General features: G+C 53.2%; 7 protein-coding genes across 7 annotated transcripts; 5 read left to right on the forward strand and 2 right to left on the reverse strand.

Annotated features, from left to right (window-relative positions):
- Positions 1–2,152: 2,152 nt before the first annotated feature.
- Positions 2,153–3,084, forward strand: F5Z01DRAFT_639703 (uncharacterized protein; the record flags this gene model as incomplete). The annotated part of the gene is made up of 3 exons (XM_046262458.1): positions 2,153–2,161; positions 2,240–2,365; positions 2,416–3,084. 3 exons carry the CDS (start codon positions 2,153–2,155, stop codon positions 3,082–3,084), a joined length of 804 nt encoding a protein of 267 aa, XP_046114963.1.
- Positions 3,085–5,050: 1,966 nt separating this feature from the next.
- Positions 5,051–6,744, forward strand: F5Z01DRAFT_330111 (uncharacterized protein). The gene is made up of 2 exons (XM_046259116.1): positions 5,051–6,314; positions 6,387–6,744. The coding sequence occupies exons 1-2, from the start codon at positions 5,203–5,205 to the stop codon at positions 6,721–6,723; spliced, it is 1,449 nt and encodes a 482-aa protein (XP_046114964.1). The 5' UTR covers positions 5,051–5,202; the 3' UTR covers positions 6,724–6,744.
- A 246-nt stretch (positions 6,745–6,990) lies between these two features.
- Positions 6,991–7,749, reverse strand: F5Z01DRAFT_639705 (uncharacterized protein; the record flags this gene model as incomplete). Its single annotated transcript, XM_046262459.1, has 1 exon — positions 6,991–7,749. The coding sequence occupies one exon, from the start codon at positions 7,747–7,749 to the stop codon at positions 6,991–6,993; it is 759 nt and encodes a 252-aa protein (XP_046114965.1).
- A 103-nt stretch (positions 7,750–7,852) lies between these two features.
- F5Z01DRAFT_664465 (uncharacterized protein) lies at positions 7,853–9,252 on the reverse strand. The gene is made up of 3 exons (XM_046264105.1): positions 8,991–9,252; positions 8,735–8,905; positions 7,853–8,683 (listed from the first exon to the last, which is right to left on the reverse strand). The coding sequence occupies exons 1-3, from the start codon at positions 8,997–8,999 to the stop codon at positions 8,087–8,089; spliced, it is 777 nt and encodes a 258-aa protein (XP_046114966.1). The 5' UTR covers positions 9,000–9,252; the 3' UTR covers positions 7,853–8,086.
- A 1,425-nt stretch (positions 9,253–10,677) lies between these two features.
- Positions 10,678–14,153, forward strand: F5Z01DRAFT_693364 (uncharacterized protein). Its single transcript, XM_046266215.1, has 2 exons — positions 10,678–11,033; positions 11,075–14,153. Exons 1-2 carry the CDS (start codon positions 10,732–10,734, stop codon positions 13,965–13,967), a joined length of 3,195 nt encoding a protein of 1,064 aa, XP_046114967.1. The 5' UTR covers positions 10,678–10,731; the 3' UTR covers positions 13,968–14,153.
- Positions 14,154–14,735: 582 nt separating this feature from the next.
- On the forward strand, positions 14,736–15,826 carry F5Z01DRAFT_330160 (uncharacterized protein). The gene is made up of 2 exons (XM_046259118.1): positions 14,736–15,120; positions 15,170–15,826. Exons 1-2 carry the CDS (start codon positions 14,841–14,843, stop codon positions 15,424–15,426), a joined length of 537 nt encoding a protein of 178 aa, XP_046114968.1. The 5' UTR covers positions 14,736–14,840; the 3' UTR covers positions 15,427–15,826.
- On the forward strand, positions 15,827–17,622 carry F5Z01DRAFT_330151 (uncharacterized protein). The gene has a single exon (XM_046259117.1). It carries the CDS (start codon positions 16,226–16,228, stop codon positions 17,456–17,458), a length of 1,233 nt encoding a protein of 410 aa, XP_046114969.1. The 5' UTR covers positions 15,827–16,225; the 3' UTR covers positions 17,459–17,622.
- Positions 17,623–18,255: the final 633 nt, after the last annotated feature.

Genomic DNA, 18,255 nt, shown 5'->3' on the forward strand with positions numbered 1-18,255 from the left:
AGCAATCAACGACACACTCTCGACTCAAACGTAGCTCTCGATTTCTACTGTCTGAGAATGCCTTCTTCTTCTCACTTACAGTACAGCGAGACCGAGTGCAGCAATCTCGTCATCCCCCCTCCCTGGCTGCACTGGATTTACTCATCAGGCAAGATCATTTTACTTGTCTTTGGTGCGCACACTTGCTTTGCGCTATGGCTGTAACTTACCTCCTCGGAACATGAAACTTAGTGTCCGTATTCCGATGAAGCTAACCCATTCAACCTTCGGGGTTCAGCCAAACGGCGCCCAGCCAGCGGGAAAAGAGATACCTTGGATTCGCGATATCCCGTGCATCCGTGTAAGTGCGGGCCAAGTCAGTTTATTCTTCAAGCCTAGACGTACTTTATCTTGCCTCGTCCAATGATTGGAACCCCCAGTCTCCGTTCGTTCCCTCACTGGCCATCCGCTCTGCTCCCATAGGAAATGTGCTATATATGAGCAGGCGGATCAAGCCATTCGATGATGTGTTTTGTTCACTCGTCCACGAGTAACCATGTCTGAATATTCGCCCTCGTCCGTCAAATCCACGCCCCCTTCGGGCGGCACCTCCTCGGACTCGGAATCTACTGTCAGACACGAGGTCCAGAACAACGAAAGACTCGACGAGATAGCGACGCCTCCCACGGTCCCTGCGTGGGTCAAAGAGCTGCTCCCAACGGCGGGATGTTTTGAAGGCCTCAAGCCAGAGTACCACCTGAAGAGCTACGAATACGTTCACAGGGCTGCCGGCACGATGCCTCGGGACGTGAGTGGCTGCCATACTGATCTTTCCGACATGTGCTGACTGATATGTGAAGCGCCCACGGATGGAGAAGGCTCAAGACAGCGCGTCCAACGCCCTGAGTCTTCGAGCATCTTCTCATCCAGGTCCCCCTCAGCCGCTGGAGCCTGAGCCTACGATGAACGGGCCCGTTCTGCCTTGGCCCTGGAACATACATATCCCTGAGAGATTCTGTGTCAACGGTGTCAACACGCTTGGCAATGATGAGGACTCAGTATACATCATTGATTTGGGAGATCTGATCAGGAACCGTATTGAGACCGCCAGCGCCAATGCACAGAACCAGGCCAATCACAGGGAGACTCAGTCTGAGTAAACCAACAGAAGGAGAGTTTCTGGCCTAAAGCAAATCAACACGTCCATTCTGAGTAGCCCGACAACAAGAATGCCCTAGAATAGAGCGTGCCCAAATTAATAAAGAAGCCATCGGCACTCGAGATGCTTAGTTTGCGACTCTTCTCTTTCTTCTTTCTGCCTTTCGGTGCTTGTTTACTTGCGTGTGAGCGCGACCTCTGGGATGTTCGTCTAGCTTTAGACTTCCTGAGATTAGAGGCCACCCGAGTGCTGTGCATGTACCAAATCTGCTCAACTTGAGCTGATGCTTATTGTAGAGGATGTTTTCCCCCCCGCCAAGTAGTGCTCTGGCTGTGAAAGACTCACAATTTTCGGTATCTCCGTGGAGTCTACTGTTCAACGAGACTGCGACCAGCAGTTCTGGAACCTGCGATAGGTCAGGAGATCTGGTGCTAGCAATTGCTTGCCTTGTGTTCGATGTGAGGGCGTGTCGTGGAACTTGCAAGCTGAGCTTGTGGGCCGCAGTCATGGACGTGCAGAGTACGCGTCGCCCTGATAGTACCCTACTGGTCTTCAACTCGTCAGGATTCTCAAAGAGCACCACCACCACATCATGAGCCACCAGAAACAGCTCGCCATTTCAGCTAGTCTGGAGAGAAATTGTGGCCCAGTCTTCAGATGACATCCAGCCTACTGTCTACGCCCCTGGCGCTGTTGCGCCACCACACCAGCCTCTATAAAAGGTCATCCGGTATCTGAGCGTCAGGTGAAGCCCTGATGAAAGCATTTGATTTCCCCTTCCATTAGGGCTTTCAAGGGCTCACATTATTCAACTGATCGAAATAGAATGTGTGCTCACCTCTGATTCCGAATTTAAAATTATTGCATGGCTTCAAAACGCAGACTTTCTACATACACTGTCAACCAACGTCAAATACCCCAACAAGCGATTTCAACATACCAACATTCACGCCAGGCGTCTGAAGCCCATCACCGGACATTACCCTCGGTACATAGAAACACAGCCTCATCACAATGTCGACGGTAAGCCCCTTTCTCTTTTCATTATCGTCATCTTCATCGGGTCACCTTGTACATGTATGCTGATGAACCCTCGGATAGTCCCCTTTCGGCTTTCAGTTCAATCCACCAAGTGGCCCGGGTTGCTCCGGTCAAGGTGGACAGGGAGGGCGTGGTGGTCGCGGCGGTATTGCCAAACCCAATGCCAGATTGCATCAGTGCTCCAAGGTAAGTACTTGACTGCACACTCAGACCATGGCCAGTGCTGACTGTTGTAGTGCGGAGGTCGAGACCATCTCTTCCAGCATTGTCCTCGGCGTGGGGTCACTCCTGGCTACACTCAGGGGAAGATCCACGACCTCGTAGGTCAAGGCCTCTTCCCAACCGGCCAGACCACCAATGCGCCTTCGGTTGTCCAACAGCCGCCTCAACCCGCGGCCGGGATCAATGCTCCCCACGACGGGAAGACAGTTGCAGAAGCTGTGGCAGTGGTCAAGCAGGAGATGGGGGCCAAGATGGAGGCCAGCGAGGCCAGGATGGAGCCCAAGATGACTGCACTGCAGGCTGAATTGACTGCCGCAACGCAGGAGTCTCGACGGGTGGCGCAGGCGCAGGCGCAGGCGCAGGCGGAGGCGGAGAACGCGAGACAACACGAAAGGTTGCTCGCTTTAGAATGGGACGTGATGCGGCTGATGGGACTGGTCTACTATGATAGGAATCGGCTGGAAGAGAGTGGCGCTTTCACGGCGAGAGCGGACATCCAGACGATCCGGGACGACGCCACGAACACCGTCCGTGAGATGTCAGACTGGATAGCGAAGACTCAAAGAGAGTTTGAGGATGTTTGCCGACAGTTCAAGGCCCTTGAACGAAGGATGGAGGCACTCGAGGCTCGGTTGCGCGCTCCGGAGCCGGAATTGGGTTTCTCGATGTTCGACTTTTCTTGAGCTGGCCGACAACTCACAAACAGTCGTCGGGCCATGATGCCGGGTCTGTTTGTGCTTCTCGTAGTTGTCTGTATTCCATACCTGTATACTGTAATGCAAGTTTCGTCTCAATCACGCTGCAATGGCTGACCACTCCGGCTCTTGGACACGAGCTTTCCTCATGCGTGGGACGATATATGTCAGTTTGTACCGGCATGTATTTGAAGTGACGAGCTAGGGAAACAACTGTTTTTCTCTCTAATTGAATAGCTAAATTATGGTTTTCGCGTTCCTTTGTTTGCGGTCTAGACATGACTAGATGCTCAAGATTGGTCAAGGTAAGAATCATGATATAACGTGAAATAAACAAAATCAAGCGGTTAATACATAAAAAACACAATATTCAGATTTAGAAATGCGACGAACATTGGAAGGCGAAACTCTATACTTTGCGCCAATGATCGAACTCCAATCTGATAAGGGCGACCAATTTCTCGAGTGGCACTCTATCGAGGGATGTTTGTCCACGGCTCAAGTTGCATACATTGTCAATTGAAGTCAGCAGTTACCGGGTTGCGACGGCTAAAGTCATTTCTTGGCAATTCGATGGCGTATTCGAGAATTCGCATGGATGGCGACCGAGTGGCAATGCGCCCTGCAGCTTCACCGTGGTAAGGTGGCAGAGACAGGCCCAATGTCCGATTGAAGCTATGGGATAGGACGTGTGCCTGGACAGCTTGAAGCGTGGCCGTCAAGCCTCGACTACCAGCTTCGATCGAATATCGGTTCTGGCGATGTAGAAACGGGTCGAATTGTTGGGTGATATCTTTCCAAGGTGTCCCCCCATTGGTCTCTGCGTGCGTTGTCTGCAAGCCTCAAGGTCATGATGATAAGGGTCTTTGTGCGCGGCTCATGTCGCGGCAGCATGGAAACAAAAGAACCATGCGTGGAAAAACAAGGTGGCCGTGGTGGGTCACAGTAATGATACGTCTTCCATCTGACTCGCTCGGCCAGACAAAGGAGGAGGAATCTTTGTTCCTGGCCTGGCTGGTGACATTGATGACGGTTGCCTCCTTCGACTGGTGTTCCCTCCCCCCCCCCCCCCCCCCGCACGTCTCGCGGCCCCACCCATCTAACGTTAAAACTTAAAAGTAAGCACAAAAGCACCTTGACCATTGCTTAGCCAACGACGTATTGCGGTCCGTTGATTCGTGGAGGACGGCATCCATGCGAGGATGCTGCGGGGGCCGTGGCGAGTGTCGCGAGACTAAAGATCTTGGCTTGCATGGGTGAAGATTGGCCTCCCGAGAGGGGAAACCTGCAAAACAGGCGACGGGTCGGGCTTAATCAAACTTGGCAGAGTGCTTGTTCTGCCAATTGCCGCTCCTTGGTCCGGGGAACTATTGAATCACTGCCGACGTGCACACGAAGCTAGAGACGTGAATCGAGTCGAGGATGGGAGACGACGGGACCTTCAAGACTCAATTGAGACCGCGCGCGTGTTTCTAGAACACGAATCTGCATCGAAACAAGTCCCAATGGCATGGGAAAGGAAACACACCCCTTCATCTCCCGTTCGCTCGCCCGCGTGCGCGGTCCATGTGCCAAATCAGGCAGGCGAAGGCAGCGCTCATGATCGTCGCGTCCAACATCCTCTTCAGGCGTCTGGTGGCAGTGAACATGTCCACCCACCCAGCAGCCGGTTTGCGCGCTCGGATACGACGCTGATTGCTTGCAGGCAACCTTCTCCCCGCCAATCTAACGTCAAGGCGACGACTCGACTTGGCCCAAGGGGGAAGGTTGTCGCTTTACTACTGCCGATCTATCCAGGGTAGTATTGCGAAGGCGTCCCCGACTCGCCCCTTTCCGAACCACGATCCAGGGGTGCCATGGGAGATAGCCCGGGGTAAAGCTACCCAGTTGCCTTCTAAAGCTTCTGCCAAGAGCTCTCGTTGCTCTCGCGGGCAGCTGACTGGCTGGAGTAGGGGAGATGCCCCATTCGTGATGGGAAAGAAAGGGTTCATGGCATGGTAGAACCCCTGCCGGTCAGCAAGTATATCAGGTCGTCTCCATCTCGCACCACACAGCGTTCCATTCCTTCTCTCTTCATCCCCTCATCTTCATACCCACTCCGTCATCATGAAGGCCTCTATCGCGTCCATCTTCTTCGCCGGCCTGGCCACCAGCGCCGCAGCCCAGTCCATCCAGGCTGCGGACTTCAAGATCCAGGCCTCGGACTTCAAGGCCAACGAGCTCAAGGCCTCCAGCGCCCCCAAGGCTGTCGCCATGTCCACCCTGCGTCAGCGCAAGGAGTCCCAGTTCTCCAAGGACAAGGCCGCTGGCATGTACGACATGGACCGCTACGAGGTCACCAGCGCCACCGAGTGCGTTGACGGCAAGGCGGGCGAGTACTCCTGCAACAACATCGACCTGAAGGGCTTCATCCGCCACCAGGACACCAACAGCCGCACCCGCGAGGGCAACGACCTCTGGGGGTGGACCTCTTCCTCTGGCCGCGAGTTCGCCCTCCTCGGTCAGTCGGACGGCACCGCCTTTGTCGAGGTCAACTCGGATGGCAGCCTGACCTACGTCGGCCGTCTGCCTACACAGACTGTTGCGTCCTCGTGGCGTGACATCAAGGTCATCGGCAACTACGCCTACATTGGCTCCGAGGCCCGTGACCACGGCATGCAGATCTTTGATCTCCGCAAGCTGGAGAAGGCTGACAAGAAGAACCCGCCCACCTACAGCATCTCCAAGGACTTGACGGCTCACTTCTCGGGCTTTGGCAGCAGCCACAACCTGGTCGCTAGCGAGGACCGGGACATCATTGCCGCTGTCGGCACCGAGGCCTCTCTCAAGTGCAACTCTGGCCTCTGGTTCGTCGACGTGTCGAACCCTTCGCGTCCCCAGGACGCCGGCTGCCTGTCTGATGACGGCTATGTGCACGATGCGCAGATGGTCATCTACAACGGGCCGGATCGTCGGTACCAAGGGAAGCATGTGTCCTTCGGGTTCAACGAAGACGCCCTCGTGATCAGCTTGATCGACAGGCTCACCATGCCATCCCAGATCTCCAGGACAACCTACAATGGTGCTACATACACCCACCAGGGTTGGGTGACCGAGGATCACAAGTACTTGCTCCTGGACGACGAGCTGGACGAGCAATATATGAACGGTCCCGCCGCCGACCAACGCACCACCACATACGTTGTCGACATCACCGACTTGTCCTATCCTGTCTTCAGGTAAGTATTCGCTCCTGGTGCATCCAAACGTGCCGCCGTCATGACAGAACCGCATTAACAAATTCTTAAAAGGGGTATCTATAAAAGTCCTTCAGTCAGCATAGACCACAATCAATACATTGTTGATGGTCTGGCATACCAGGCGAACTATGGTTCTGGTCTACGGGTGGTCAACGTTACCTCGTTGGCCGAGGACGACACTGGTGCGCTGTTCGAGGAGACGGCCTTCTTTGATGTGCGCCCCGAGGATGATGCCGTGGGCGGAGAGGCCACATTCAACGGCGCCTGGTCGGTGTATCCTTACTTCCAGTCTGGACATATTGTTGTCTCGTCGATTGAGAGGGGTCTCTTTAGCTTGAAGCTGCATGAGAAGAAGAAGAGCAAGTGTAAGAGGCAGCTACATGTATAATTAGGAGAATATACTTTTGATGGAGCGATTTTGATTCGCTGAATCGCGTGCCCTGAATCCGGCGATTGGCCCCACGTGGCACACGAGCAAACATGAGAAGGGACTTTCAACACAAGAATTGAGGTTTAAACGATGTTGGTAGATGGGGCGAGTCTTCCCATCTTCAAGTTAGACCAACTCCTCGCAAACATTACAGTCACAGGCCAAACATCTCCAGACTTTGGCCTCTATATCCTCGACAAGGCGATACATATTCCTTGTCCATGCCTAGGATTTGCAAGCCGGATTGGCGCAATCGCCTTTGGTTTTTGGCGCGGGAGATGTCGAGCGGGTTTTTGGGTTCTCGAAAAACAACCTCGCCTCGTAGCATGCCGGGCATAAATAATCCGCCGTCTCGTCCGTTTCGCCAGCCCAGAAGGATATTTCAAGAGGTTGCGAGCACTCATCGTATTTATAAAATACGTCTAACTTTTGCGGGCCCGATGACAACTCCGCGTTAGGAGCCCATTCCCGTCTGGCTTTGCGCTTAAAGTTCCGACATCTCAAGCATCGAATTCCAACTTCAAGTTGCAACTCAAAAAGAGTCGCGTCTTCGGGGATTCCGACCCCGCATGATTCTTTGCCACATCGACGAGCATGTACTTTTTGGAACCACTCGACATTGATGTCGTGCATCCGGTATCCCAGCTCGTGCGGAACGGGACCATTGCCTCTTGAACTGCGCACCCGCATGGCGCCATTGTTTGCGGTACGATGCTGCGCACATGCAACACAGATCTGTAAACCCAATAGGCCCTCGACTGACACCAAGCTGCGGCAGGTGAGGTAGCGGAGTGCTTCAGGATTCATCTTAGCGACAAGACGACGACAACCCGGATTTCCGCATTCTGTCACACGGTACATTCTATCAAATCCAAAATACACCAAAAGATGGGGCCCACGCCTCATGATGTGGTATTGGCTGAAGTTGCGTTTGTGCATTGACCCAGTTGGCAGTTGTTGATCTGATATCCCACCGTATGCCATACCTGGTTATTAACAAGATGTGTTCTGCTGCTGCGAACTTTCTTTACAAAATGTCTTGTCACTATCTAAAAGGAGACATGAAACAAGCATTATGAGATTGAAAAGGCGGTCGACATTAATAGTATTCATCTCTTAAACTTCTCCAGTCGCAGTCACGCTACTCGTGCTACTCAGCTGCGTCGAAAGACCCAGACACGCTATTCGTGCCGCTCAGCTGTATGAGAAGATCCGACACCTATTGGTGCCTCTCAGCTGTATCAAATGATTCAGGTACTTTTTGGCCTGTTCAGTTGTGTCGAAAAAAGGCACGCATGCCATGACATCCAACGACAGGATCTCAAAACAATGTTCCTGGATCGCTGAAGACGATCGACTCGTTGTTGTCGCCGTCCCCCTTTTCCGTCTCCAAATCACCATCAGTAGTGGCTTGACCAGCCAAATCCTGCTCCTCCGCCTGCTCCTCCGCCTGCTCCTCCGCCTGCTCCTGCGCCTGCTCCTGCGCCCCCCCACGCTGTTCGTCGCGCTGTCGAGACCTCTCCTCAAATGACGGCGGGCTGAACAGCTCCGCGTCCGCCTCCAAGGCCCGCAGGCGAGACTCTATGGCGCCCAGTCGCTCAGCCATGCCATCGTTGGCCCTGCGCAACATCACGAGTTGCTGCTCATAATACTCCTGAGCCCCGGTCAACGTAGCGACTCGCACATCATAACATTCCTGGGTCTCGGCTAGCTCCCGCTGGACCCCGGTGAGCTGCTCCCCCATCTGCTCCTCCATGGCGTTGAGGCGCTCGATCAACGCCTGCTGATTCAAGGCGTCGGTGGTGAGGGCAGGGGGGGCAGGGAGGGCAGGGAGGGCAGCGGTGGCGCCCGACGCCTCGACTTGAGCCGGTGTGACTTTGGCCCAGCACGCTGACGAGCTGTGCCCGAACTTGCCGCACTGAGACTTGGTTAGTCAAGATCCGCGATGTATACTTGAGTCTTCACTTACCCGACCACACTTGTACGGCTTGGTGATGCCGCCGCGACCACCACGACCACCACGGCCACCGCGACCACCGCCAGCACCACCAGCACCTCCACCGAAGCCGCCATGGCCACTTTGACCACTAAACTGGCCGCCCAGGCTGTTGTTCCCCGCAAAAAACTGGTACACGTTGTTCTATTGATGTCAGTTGCTGGCCCATGGGCGATCGTGAGTGACAGGAGAAGCGTGGAAGGCTGAGGTCTGAGAAATGTACACGTACGGACGACATCTTGATAAAAAAAAACCTCTGCAGGATTGTATGCTGAGGATGTATTCTTGGATTGATCTCGTCGAGATCGTTTGTAGAGGCGTGTGTGCGATTTGCTGATATCGAAAGTGTTGAAAGTTGTGGATGGAGAAAATAGATCCTGGCAGCAGATGGGATTCACAACAACAATAATTCAATCACGATTCAATGCCCTAGTGACAGATATGTGACCTAGGCCACAGGGCATCTGATTCACTGATTCAATACAGGAAAATAACATCACGTTGGCAGCTCTGGAGTAAAGATCAGATGAGAGGAATGTGACACGAAGCGGCCAAACAGTAGCACACCATGTTTACCTTAAGCTAAGGTAAGGTAAGATACCAGAAGGGATCTAACCCCCTGTAGGAGTTCCCTGTGACGGTGACGGTGGGAGCTCACAAAGTCTACAAGCATTGGCCATTTATGTGCCATGCTGAGAAGAGACCGCCACAAAATCAAGATCCTGGTATCTCAACCACAACGAAGAACCTCTTCCATCCAAGATCTATGCGCCATCAAACTTCCCGCGAATGACAGGAATATTAACTTTGAGATGCACTTTCTGCCTGATGACCAGGTGTCTGGGTTCGCCATGGTCAGATTCCCAGATTACTCCCAAGAGCCGCACATTTGCCCGTCCTCAAGCATCCCGATCCCCGTGATTACGAGAGAATCTGGTCAAGTACGTTTCTACCCAAAACCCGTACACAAACCTCACAGACAACTTTGCTGACTTTGAACTTCCTACGAAGTACCGAATGGATGCATTGACACAAGCGGACGTTTCTAAAGATTCGAGCATCTCGAAACGAACCGCCATGAGATCAATCAACATGAAGGAGCAGGGATTGCCAAGCAAATATGTACATGGGGACTCAACGTGGGATCTGAAGAGTGTCTTGAGGCAGTTTGACTCATATATACGCTTTGATTTGGGAGCAAGAAGAACTACAGGAGTAGTAGGCAGGGTTCTTCCGGAATCGATGTGATGTAATGATGGAAGGATACGACATTTAGTACACAACCCTGTCACGAATACTACCACGCATGAACACCGACTTTTTCTGCTCAATTGAAACAGAAACGTAGTTCTTCAGAAACTATACTTCCAAGGAATGTCCATCAATATAAGCGACAATCTACGGCGAGTGGCATACCCAGTAACGCGCTCCAGGACCTCGCTGTGGTCCCTGCATGTCTCCTTCGATCTCGATCTCGGAACAAAGCACGGGCCTTTTTCGAGTAGTATGAGCAATCTAGGCAGACCATCAAGGTGAGGTGTGGACCGTGTGGTCACACATCTGTCAACGCGTGTAAGTGAGGAAGGCACGACCTTTCCAGATGGGTCGACGCGTTGGATAGTCGTGTGCATCAAAACGAAGCCAGAAGCACAGAGAATAAGATCAGTGCTTGTTTCACTGGTCCAAATCAATTATGCCAGCTCTTCAAGACTTCAGAAGATTTCAACAATCTGTGTCGGGTCTTGCCCACTGCATTTAGTTGAGAAGAGTCACGGTCGTGGGTGAGTGGGTCACGAATACTGTTCCTTCCTCAAGTACATTGTGGGAGTTCTCTGGACGAGCAGAGAAGTCATGGGAACTTTCAGCTGTCCTCAGAAGCGAGATCTCTCCTCTCCATAGTCCTTGTTCCACTGCGTCTCGACAGATATTCCAATTCAAGCCAATTTCAGTTCCAGAGTTCTGTGGACAAGATGCCTTCGTCAAGATCCCAACGTTTGACATCCAAGTGGGCCCTCAAGCCCGGGAAGCCAGCGTCCAGCTTGGACGGAGATGAGTGTGAGACTGACGAAGCTGACATATGTCCAGAGTCGTCCACAGACGCGAAGCCAGTATCCACGAGAAGGACTGGTCTTCAAAGATCATCAAGGGTCTTGAAAGACGTGACTAATCTGCCTTCACCTAGGCAATCTGTCTCAGAGCAGGTCATTGCGAGTGCGTCTGAGTGGAAAGGATTTGTGATCATGGTTGACATTTGCTTCCAGAGACAGTGGACGTAAGACGTGCCGTGACACGCACGCAAGGACCCCAAAATAGGGGCAACGATATCGAAACGGGTGCGACCCCCGAGCAGAAGAAGAAGAAGCCCAATGATGGCCAAGAGGAGGAGGAGGACGACGATGCCTATCTCCCGACCCTGGAAGAGGAAAGGGAAGATGAAGAAGACGAAGAAGATGTCGCGTTCGACAAAGAAGAATTGGATGATGAGATACGGCAGCTGTTACCCCGTTTATTTGAAGATGTCGAGGATGACGACTTCTTGGCATTGGATGCCGAGGCCGAGGTGGACATCGAGCCTCAATGCAAAGAGACTGAGGAGGAAGAAGAGCAGGAGGGGGAGGTCGAAGTGCCATCCACACTTCAAGACTCTCTCAAACGCAAGAGTCATGGCGCAAGTTGCCGACCTGCGAAGAAGGCTCGACGATGCCCAGTCGTTTCCTACACGGCGGAGGAGTGGATCGCCCACTTCGATAGCCAAAAAAAGAATCTCGTTGCGGAAGATGACCCCGACTTTCTGAGATTCCAGAGCAACTTTGGCGCCTTGATTCGAGGAGCTTGCCTTGCGGCAGCTGATACAGAAACTGAGCCAATGAACGAATGGATGATGCGACCCAAGGAAGAACGAGAGATGACTCGAGGGTTTCGCAGTGTTCTGGCGCGGATTTCATCTAAGGACCTTCAACAAGAAGTGTTCTCCCATATGCCTCGAATGGCACAAAAGATCCTTGGGAAGAAGGATTTGAAGCCTGTCGACCTTCTCGACTTGCCTCTGTTTCCGAGCATGTACAAGCATCGGGCTGCGTATCTCAATGTACCTACCCGCATCGAGGCGTACAAGATCACTCGTGGTGATTCTCCTTGGACCAAAGCCAAAATCAGGGTCCCTGTCAATGAACAGGCTCTGCAGACGCCATTGGACACCCGCGTCTACGCCGGTTCAACAAACGCCACACTCGGAGGTTACACCCGTGTCGGAGCACATGAACGGGCTACGCATGGCGACAAAAGCCAGAACCATGATCTGGCAAAGCACTACAAATTCGCCTCGCAGCCGGATGTCGTGCTCAATTTCAGGCTTGTCGCGACATGGTCTAACCCATTTGCGGCTGAGAACCCTGGGGACCAAGATCTCACCCGTTGGTTGTCAGTATTCGTCGAAGCGATGACAATAACGTACCTCGGGTTATACAACCGCAGTGATCGATGCGCAAGTCTTGGCAGCCTTTTCTCGAGGGCATCATATGAGCTATCCGACTCACTGCGAAAAGGAGTTGATTTGCCCGCCTTTGGTGAGCACTCATTGAACAGGGCTTGGCCTTTGATGCAAGGTGTCGCTGGGGGCATGTCGAGGGCTGATTCCTGCGCAAATCCAAACTGCGCTCTTCCTCTCGAGTCGAAACACCCCGAGCTGCCGTCGTACTTGACATGCAAGATGCTATGTTCAAGCGAGGGCCCCATGGGGTTGAAATATTGCGTGCAGTGTACGAGATTCGCCTGCATGAATGGTGGCACAATGCGAACACGTGCGGCCACAGCCAACGGCTTCTTTGACCAGGAGCTCGGAAGGAAGCTGGAGTCAATCAACGACTCTTTTCTTGGTAATGGCAATCCTCGCCAATGCCGAAACACGTCTTGCCGAGTCAACATTCCCGATTCGGCCAGTTTATATGGCTTAGCCAATGGCATTCGATGCCACCGATGCCACGAGTTTCGCGAGCGCCGTCTAATTGAATGGTCGCCACTAGACTACTCTGGGATCGACGCCAATCCTTGGAGTGATCCCAAGGAATGCTCTGCTTGTGGCGTTCACACGGACGACGTCCACGTATGGGACCGTGGTTTGTCTCGTCTTTGCCAGTCTTGCAACGAGAAGAGGTGCTCGTTCGGCGAGCAAATGGAGCCATCTACACCTCAGCCGCACACCGTTGTCGCATGCTTCAACGAGACTTGTCAGAGACGAAAGGGTCTGAAAATGAGCATGACGAGGATGATTGAAGATGTCATTGAGAATGTCTGGCGCTGTCTGATCTGCGATTGGGAATTCTGTGAGTCCCTGCATGATTACGACGTAAGACGCGAAATCCCACACCATCGGTACAACTTGACATCATGTGTCAGTTGCGGTCGATTCCATACATACGACAAATGGAAGAAGGTCGAAGGTGGGTACAAGTGTGGTGAGTGTGTGCTCGGGGACTCTCGCTGCGCCAACGCCCAATGCCCTCGTCACCGTGCAGTGTTTGCAGAGCGCAAAAAGTGGGATCCAGTTCTCCAAGACTGGTTCTGCGACTGGTGCTTCAGATCGAACGCGCAAAGACCCGACGACAAGAAGTCGAAAAACTTCCATGCCGTCAACCGATACGTTGTCGGAACGCGAGTCTGTGTCAACCCGCATTGCGGGCACACCGATGAGACTTGGAGCTGGTCTTGGGTCTATCAAGAGGGACACAAAGGGAATCCTGAGTACCTGCGGTGCGCGAAATGTCATAACCATTTACGGGAACATGGCGAAGAGCGACGCCCCCACGCAAACCGCACCAGTCTGGGGCCAACAACCTGCTTCAACTGCAAGGGCACAGAGGAAACGCTGGGTCCCCAGATGTGGCGAACCGTTCTCGACGCCGACGGACATCCAACAGCTCAGTGGCGATGCGATAAATGCCACAGCTATTGGTTCAGACACAAAGAGGAGCGGACGGACGACAACCTCAAGCGGAAGCCAGTGCCGACGACTCGCGAATGTGCGAATCCGAACTGCGATACCACAGGCGAGGTCAAGAGAGGTTGGTCGAAGACCGGGACAGACGAAAACGGGAACGACATCTGGAGATGCAAAGGCTGTACGACGTATTGGAAGCGCACTGGCAGAGATAGGACCAGCATTCGGGTGAACCAAAAGAAGCGCGTGGTCGAGAAAAAGAAGAAATGAAAGAGTTCGAAAGTTTTGGATAATGGAGGAGCTTTGGGATGATTCGAGATCAGGGTGGCGATTGATTCAGGAGATTTGGGGGCCTCCGTTTCCAGTTGGCTGGTGTTGATGATCAATGCGCGAGGCGCGGAGGCGAACGCGTTCCACACGCTAGTCGGATCAGAAACAGGAACACGGCTCGCAGAGCACGTTAGATCAAGGGCAGAGAGACTGAGTCTCGAAGAGCTTATTGGCACAGCAGTCAATGCTCAGAGGGCTTGTGAGACCGAGAGTCGGCCACAGCTCTCGAATATGCCGGTTCCTGAGAGTGTCATAGCACTCGCACAGAGCTTAGATAGTTATATGGATGAGATTCAGGTCTAGGTCAAGTTATCAGGTCATGCTGACTGGAAGTTGCCTCAATACATAAAAGATCAAGAACCCATGAATCCACCTGAAATCCACGATCAACAGCTTTGAATACACCTGGTCTGTGATGGCCGAGCTCGAGTCGCTATATTTGCTTAGATGACAGTGAGCCCCCCGAGCGCGTACAACTATTTCTGCCAGTCCAGTGACCTTCCGCGTGTTACTCTCAGGCTGCATGAGTCCGATTTGAATATCTTCGGTTTCTCTTGGGTGTCCTGGGAGGCTGTGGTATTTTTGGTGGTTTCCATGATCCATTCTGGGTACCAAACGAGCCACGGGGATCGTGCAATAATCTCGCGACTTGCTTGGCTCATGTCTTTCTTCATTCCCAGACCCCCATGTGCCCTACACCCACCACGTCAATCTCATCTCAACTCTGTAGGTGAAGAGCACTAATACACAACATCAAACATTTCTCAGGGCTGTTCAGCCCTTCATCAATTACCCGGAGATTCCCCCGAGCACATGTTTCTTTGTCTTTGCCTTTGGGCTTCTCTGTTCTTTGCGAGTTGCTCGTTGACCCCCAGATTAACAAGTTGGCAGGCCACCTTCCACCAGAACTGCCAGCACGCTATCAAAGGCCCATTTTTCTACACTTTTCAACATTCGATTTGCAATGTCTTCTGTAGGCCATCAAAACGGTGCAGCCAGTCCCAGCAATGCCGGTCGAGGAGGGCGAAGAGGACGAGGAGGACAAGGAGGCCACGGACGGTCCATCAACACCAGAGACACCGTTGGTTCAAGGGTAATGTCCTCTTTAACAAGATATCATGATGGACTGCTAACCGCCATAGCGCCTGTGAGCCGCCATTGTCCCACCCGAGGTGTACATGCGCCTTCTGCCTCCGCAGCCACCGACAGCTCTCAATCGTCTGCTACGACTTTGGCAAGACTGGCGTTGCGCATGGAAGTGCTAGAGCAAAGGATCCGTCAAGATGCGCAGTCGAATATGGAGGAGCTGGAGCGACTGAATCGTGAACTTCGTGAACTTGCGCAGTCATATTTGGCCCTTCAGGTGTATCTGGAATTCATCATGGCACTCTTTGCGTGATTGGACTCCACGCCCTGCGGTCTGGAAGAGGCAGAACCTGCAGACTAGGGAGGCATCGGCGCCAAGTCAGGACCAGGAGTCTGACGGTTGAGTCGGGACATACATGTACACCGAGGAGATGAGTATGTCCAAATGTCGGCTGGGCTGGTTTCGTGTGGGCTCCATCAAATATCTGCGATCAGACGAGAAACGTTCCATGAGCCATCGTTTGTGTTCGTGAATAGATCGTGTACGCACAACTTCATTATTACGTCCTGTTGATCGGCTGCGCACGTGGCATTGTCATCCTGGTTGGTACCAAACAACACCTTCACTCCCGGCGCCGAAGAGTCGCCGCCGCGGCCGCACAAGGGCCCAGGACTCCAGTCTGCAGCGCCGCAACCAAGCGGCACATGGTCCTCTGGGTGATATTCTCATTCTTCGCGTACCTCCCGCAGCCGAGTCGATCCCCCGGCACGTCTTTACCCTTTCCCTGATGGTGGGTGCCGCATCGGACCCGACGGAGACTGGCACGGCCGCGCCGCCGCGGCCGATGCGTACGGTGGGACCGTAGGATGATGCGACCTGTCACGACGGAATCGGGGCGTTTGACCGCCACAACGAATCACATTAAATGCAGCCGCGGGTGTATATCTAAGCTAGCAGGTTGCACCCAGTTGCACTTGACTGACAGCCATTGGATCACTTGTGCGATGGCCACAGGCTCCGACGTGCGATCACTAGAAGGCGGCCGGCGGCGATGAACCCTTGCGTGAAATAGCCATCAACTCATAGGTGCATTATTCAAGGGCTCCTGTATATGAAAGTCACAGGCCGGATAATACACGTGCGGCGTGGCGGCTCCCTTGAGTGCGGCCGCTTCCACACATACACGAGAGAATGGATCCAGACGGAAGAGGGCGACAAGTGCGCGGCCTGCTACTATGGGGCCTATAAGTGCGCCATTATCCATTGCGTCACGCATCACGCCTGCTTTGGCGAGGGACCGCGCGAGGACATCATCGACGGAAGTGTTTATGAGTTCTGTTTCGTATGCGACAAAACGAACCGTCAGCGTGTCAATCGTGGACGGGCCAAGGCGAAGGACTTTCGCCCAAAGAACCGCGCGATCAAAGGCACTCGGGTATGCGTCAACCCAGCATGTGCCGTCACGGAGAAGGACTGGCCATGGAACTGGCGCTATGAAGCGGGCCACCGCAACGATACCTGCTACTTGCGGTGTGAGCAATGTCATGTCTATTTACGGGACAATGGCAGGGAACGCCAGCCAGCCAACTTCTGGTCTCCTTCACAGGGCCCACGTCAGTGCTGCATTTGTTCAGTCGAGGAGAACCTTGAGTCGCCCGGTATGCACACGTTTCACCGAAAGAAGGACCAAGACGGCGAATGGACTGGAACCTGGCGTTGCGGCGCTTGTCACTGTTACTACATGAAATACCAGGATGAGCGCTCAGAAAGCAAACTCAAGAGGAAACCAATCCCCTCCGACAGACGATGCTTCAACTCGATTTGTGTCCGAACCGGCGAGAATCACAAGAATTGGAGTCGCTATTCCGACGACGGCAACGAGATCTGGCGTTGCGGCGTTTGCGCCGAGTTCTTTGATCGCACTGGAAATGACAGAACAACTGTGCGCGTCATGAACCGCAAGAATGAATACCAAGAGTGTGGAAACCCGAGCTGTGATCGTACAACCGAGAATTACACGGGGCGATGGCTGTACCTTACCAAAGCGTATGATGACCCAACACAGAGGCGGTGTCGAAGATGCCGAGAATGGGTTCAGCGAAACACTGAGGAATGGTCTGAGGAAAGGCAGGAGGCGAACAAAGCTCAAAGAGGGGCGAGCTTGATCATACACATGATCTGTGGAAATCCCAAGTGTGATAGCACGTCAGACAATTACAGTGGGAGATGGAAGATAATGGGAGGGCGCGGAGCTGACGAGAGCACGAGAAGGTGCATGAGATGTGCCAGCAGTATTGACGGAGGTCAAGGAGAGTGGGACGACTCGGGAGATGCGATAGCATGATCCCAAGGGCGCTAGAGAGTTCAACGTCCGGGCGGGAGTCTGCTCCTGATGGATGGGGGATGGGAGCTGAAGAGCCGTTGCGACAGAGATTGAAACAGCCGGCCAATCTGCTTACCTAGTATGTTGCGTTATATTACCTTCTGTGCTTCAAGTTCACATCCACTCACATCTGATCGCAAAGGCGGCGGAATCATCAAGCAATATGTCCTGTAAGCTCCCGGTGGCCTTTCGAATTGTTGTATCACGATACCAGGCTTCGAACACCATCGTATTCTGCAGGGCCATCCAACGATTCCACTCCCAAACTGTGCACGCAGCAGCGTTATCGAGCAAGGTCATCTGAGATTCTCACATGAGAGCGCCTCGTCGCCGTGATTACGACGGAAGTCGATTCTCGCTGAGGCTCATGGCGAACAAAAACATGCCGCGGCACGCGGGACTGGGATTGGATCTCGTCAATTGAAATAACCTTTACATAGAGGGCCTCCGTGACCGGTGCTAGAGGATGATCGATTGTGCGGTTTATCTCTGTCAGCAGCTTCAAGTCGAGGAGTATGACCGGTGCTTGAGGATGATCGATTGTGCGGACTAGAAGCATTGGCTCGATCGCGGGTTCGGCTCTTACTTTTTTGCCGGCGTCGTTCAAGCTTATACTCCATCTGATCAAGAAGGGCCAAACGTGCGCGGCGATTGCAGGAATCTATGGAGTCAAGGTCGCGGACATTGTTCGCTGGAATCCGGCTATGAAGAGTAGCCTCATGCGTTATAAGTGTTGAGATCGATTTCCCTCCCAAGAC

Source organism: Emericellopsis atlantica (genome assembly GCF_019669845.1).
Source record: "Emericellopsis atlantica unplaced genomic scaffold F5Z01scaffold_30, whole genome shotgun sequence".
Lineage (NCBI taxonomy): Eukaryota > Fungi > Ascomycota > Sordariomycetes > Hypocreales > Bionectriaceae > Emericellopsis > Emericellopsis atlantica.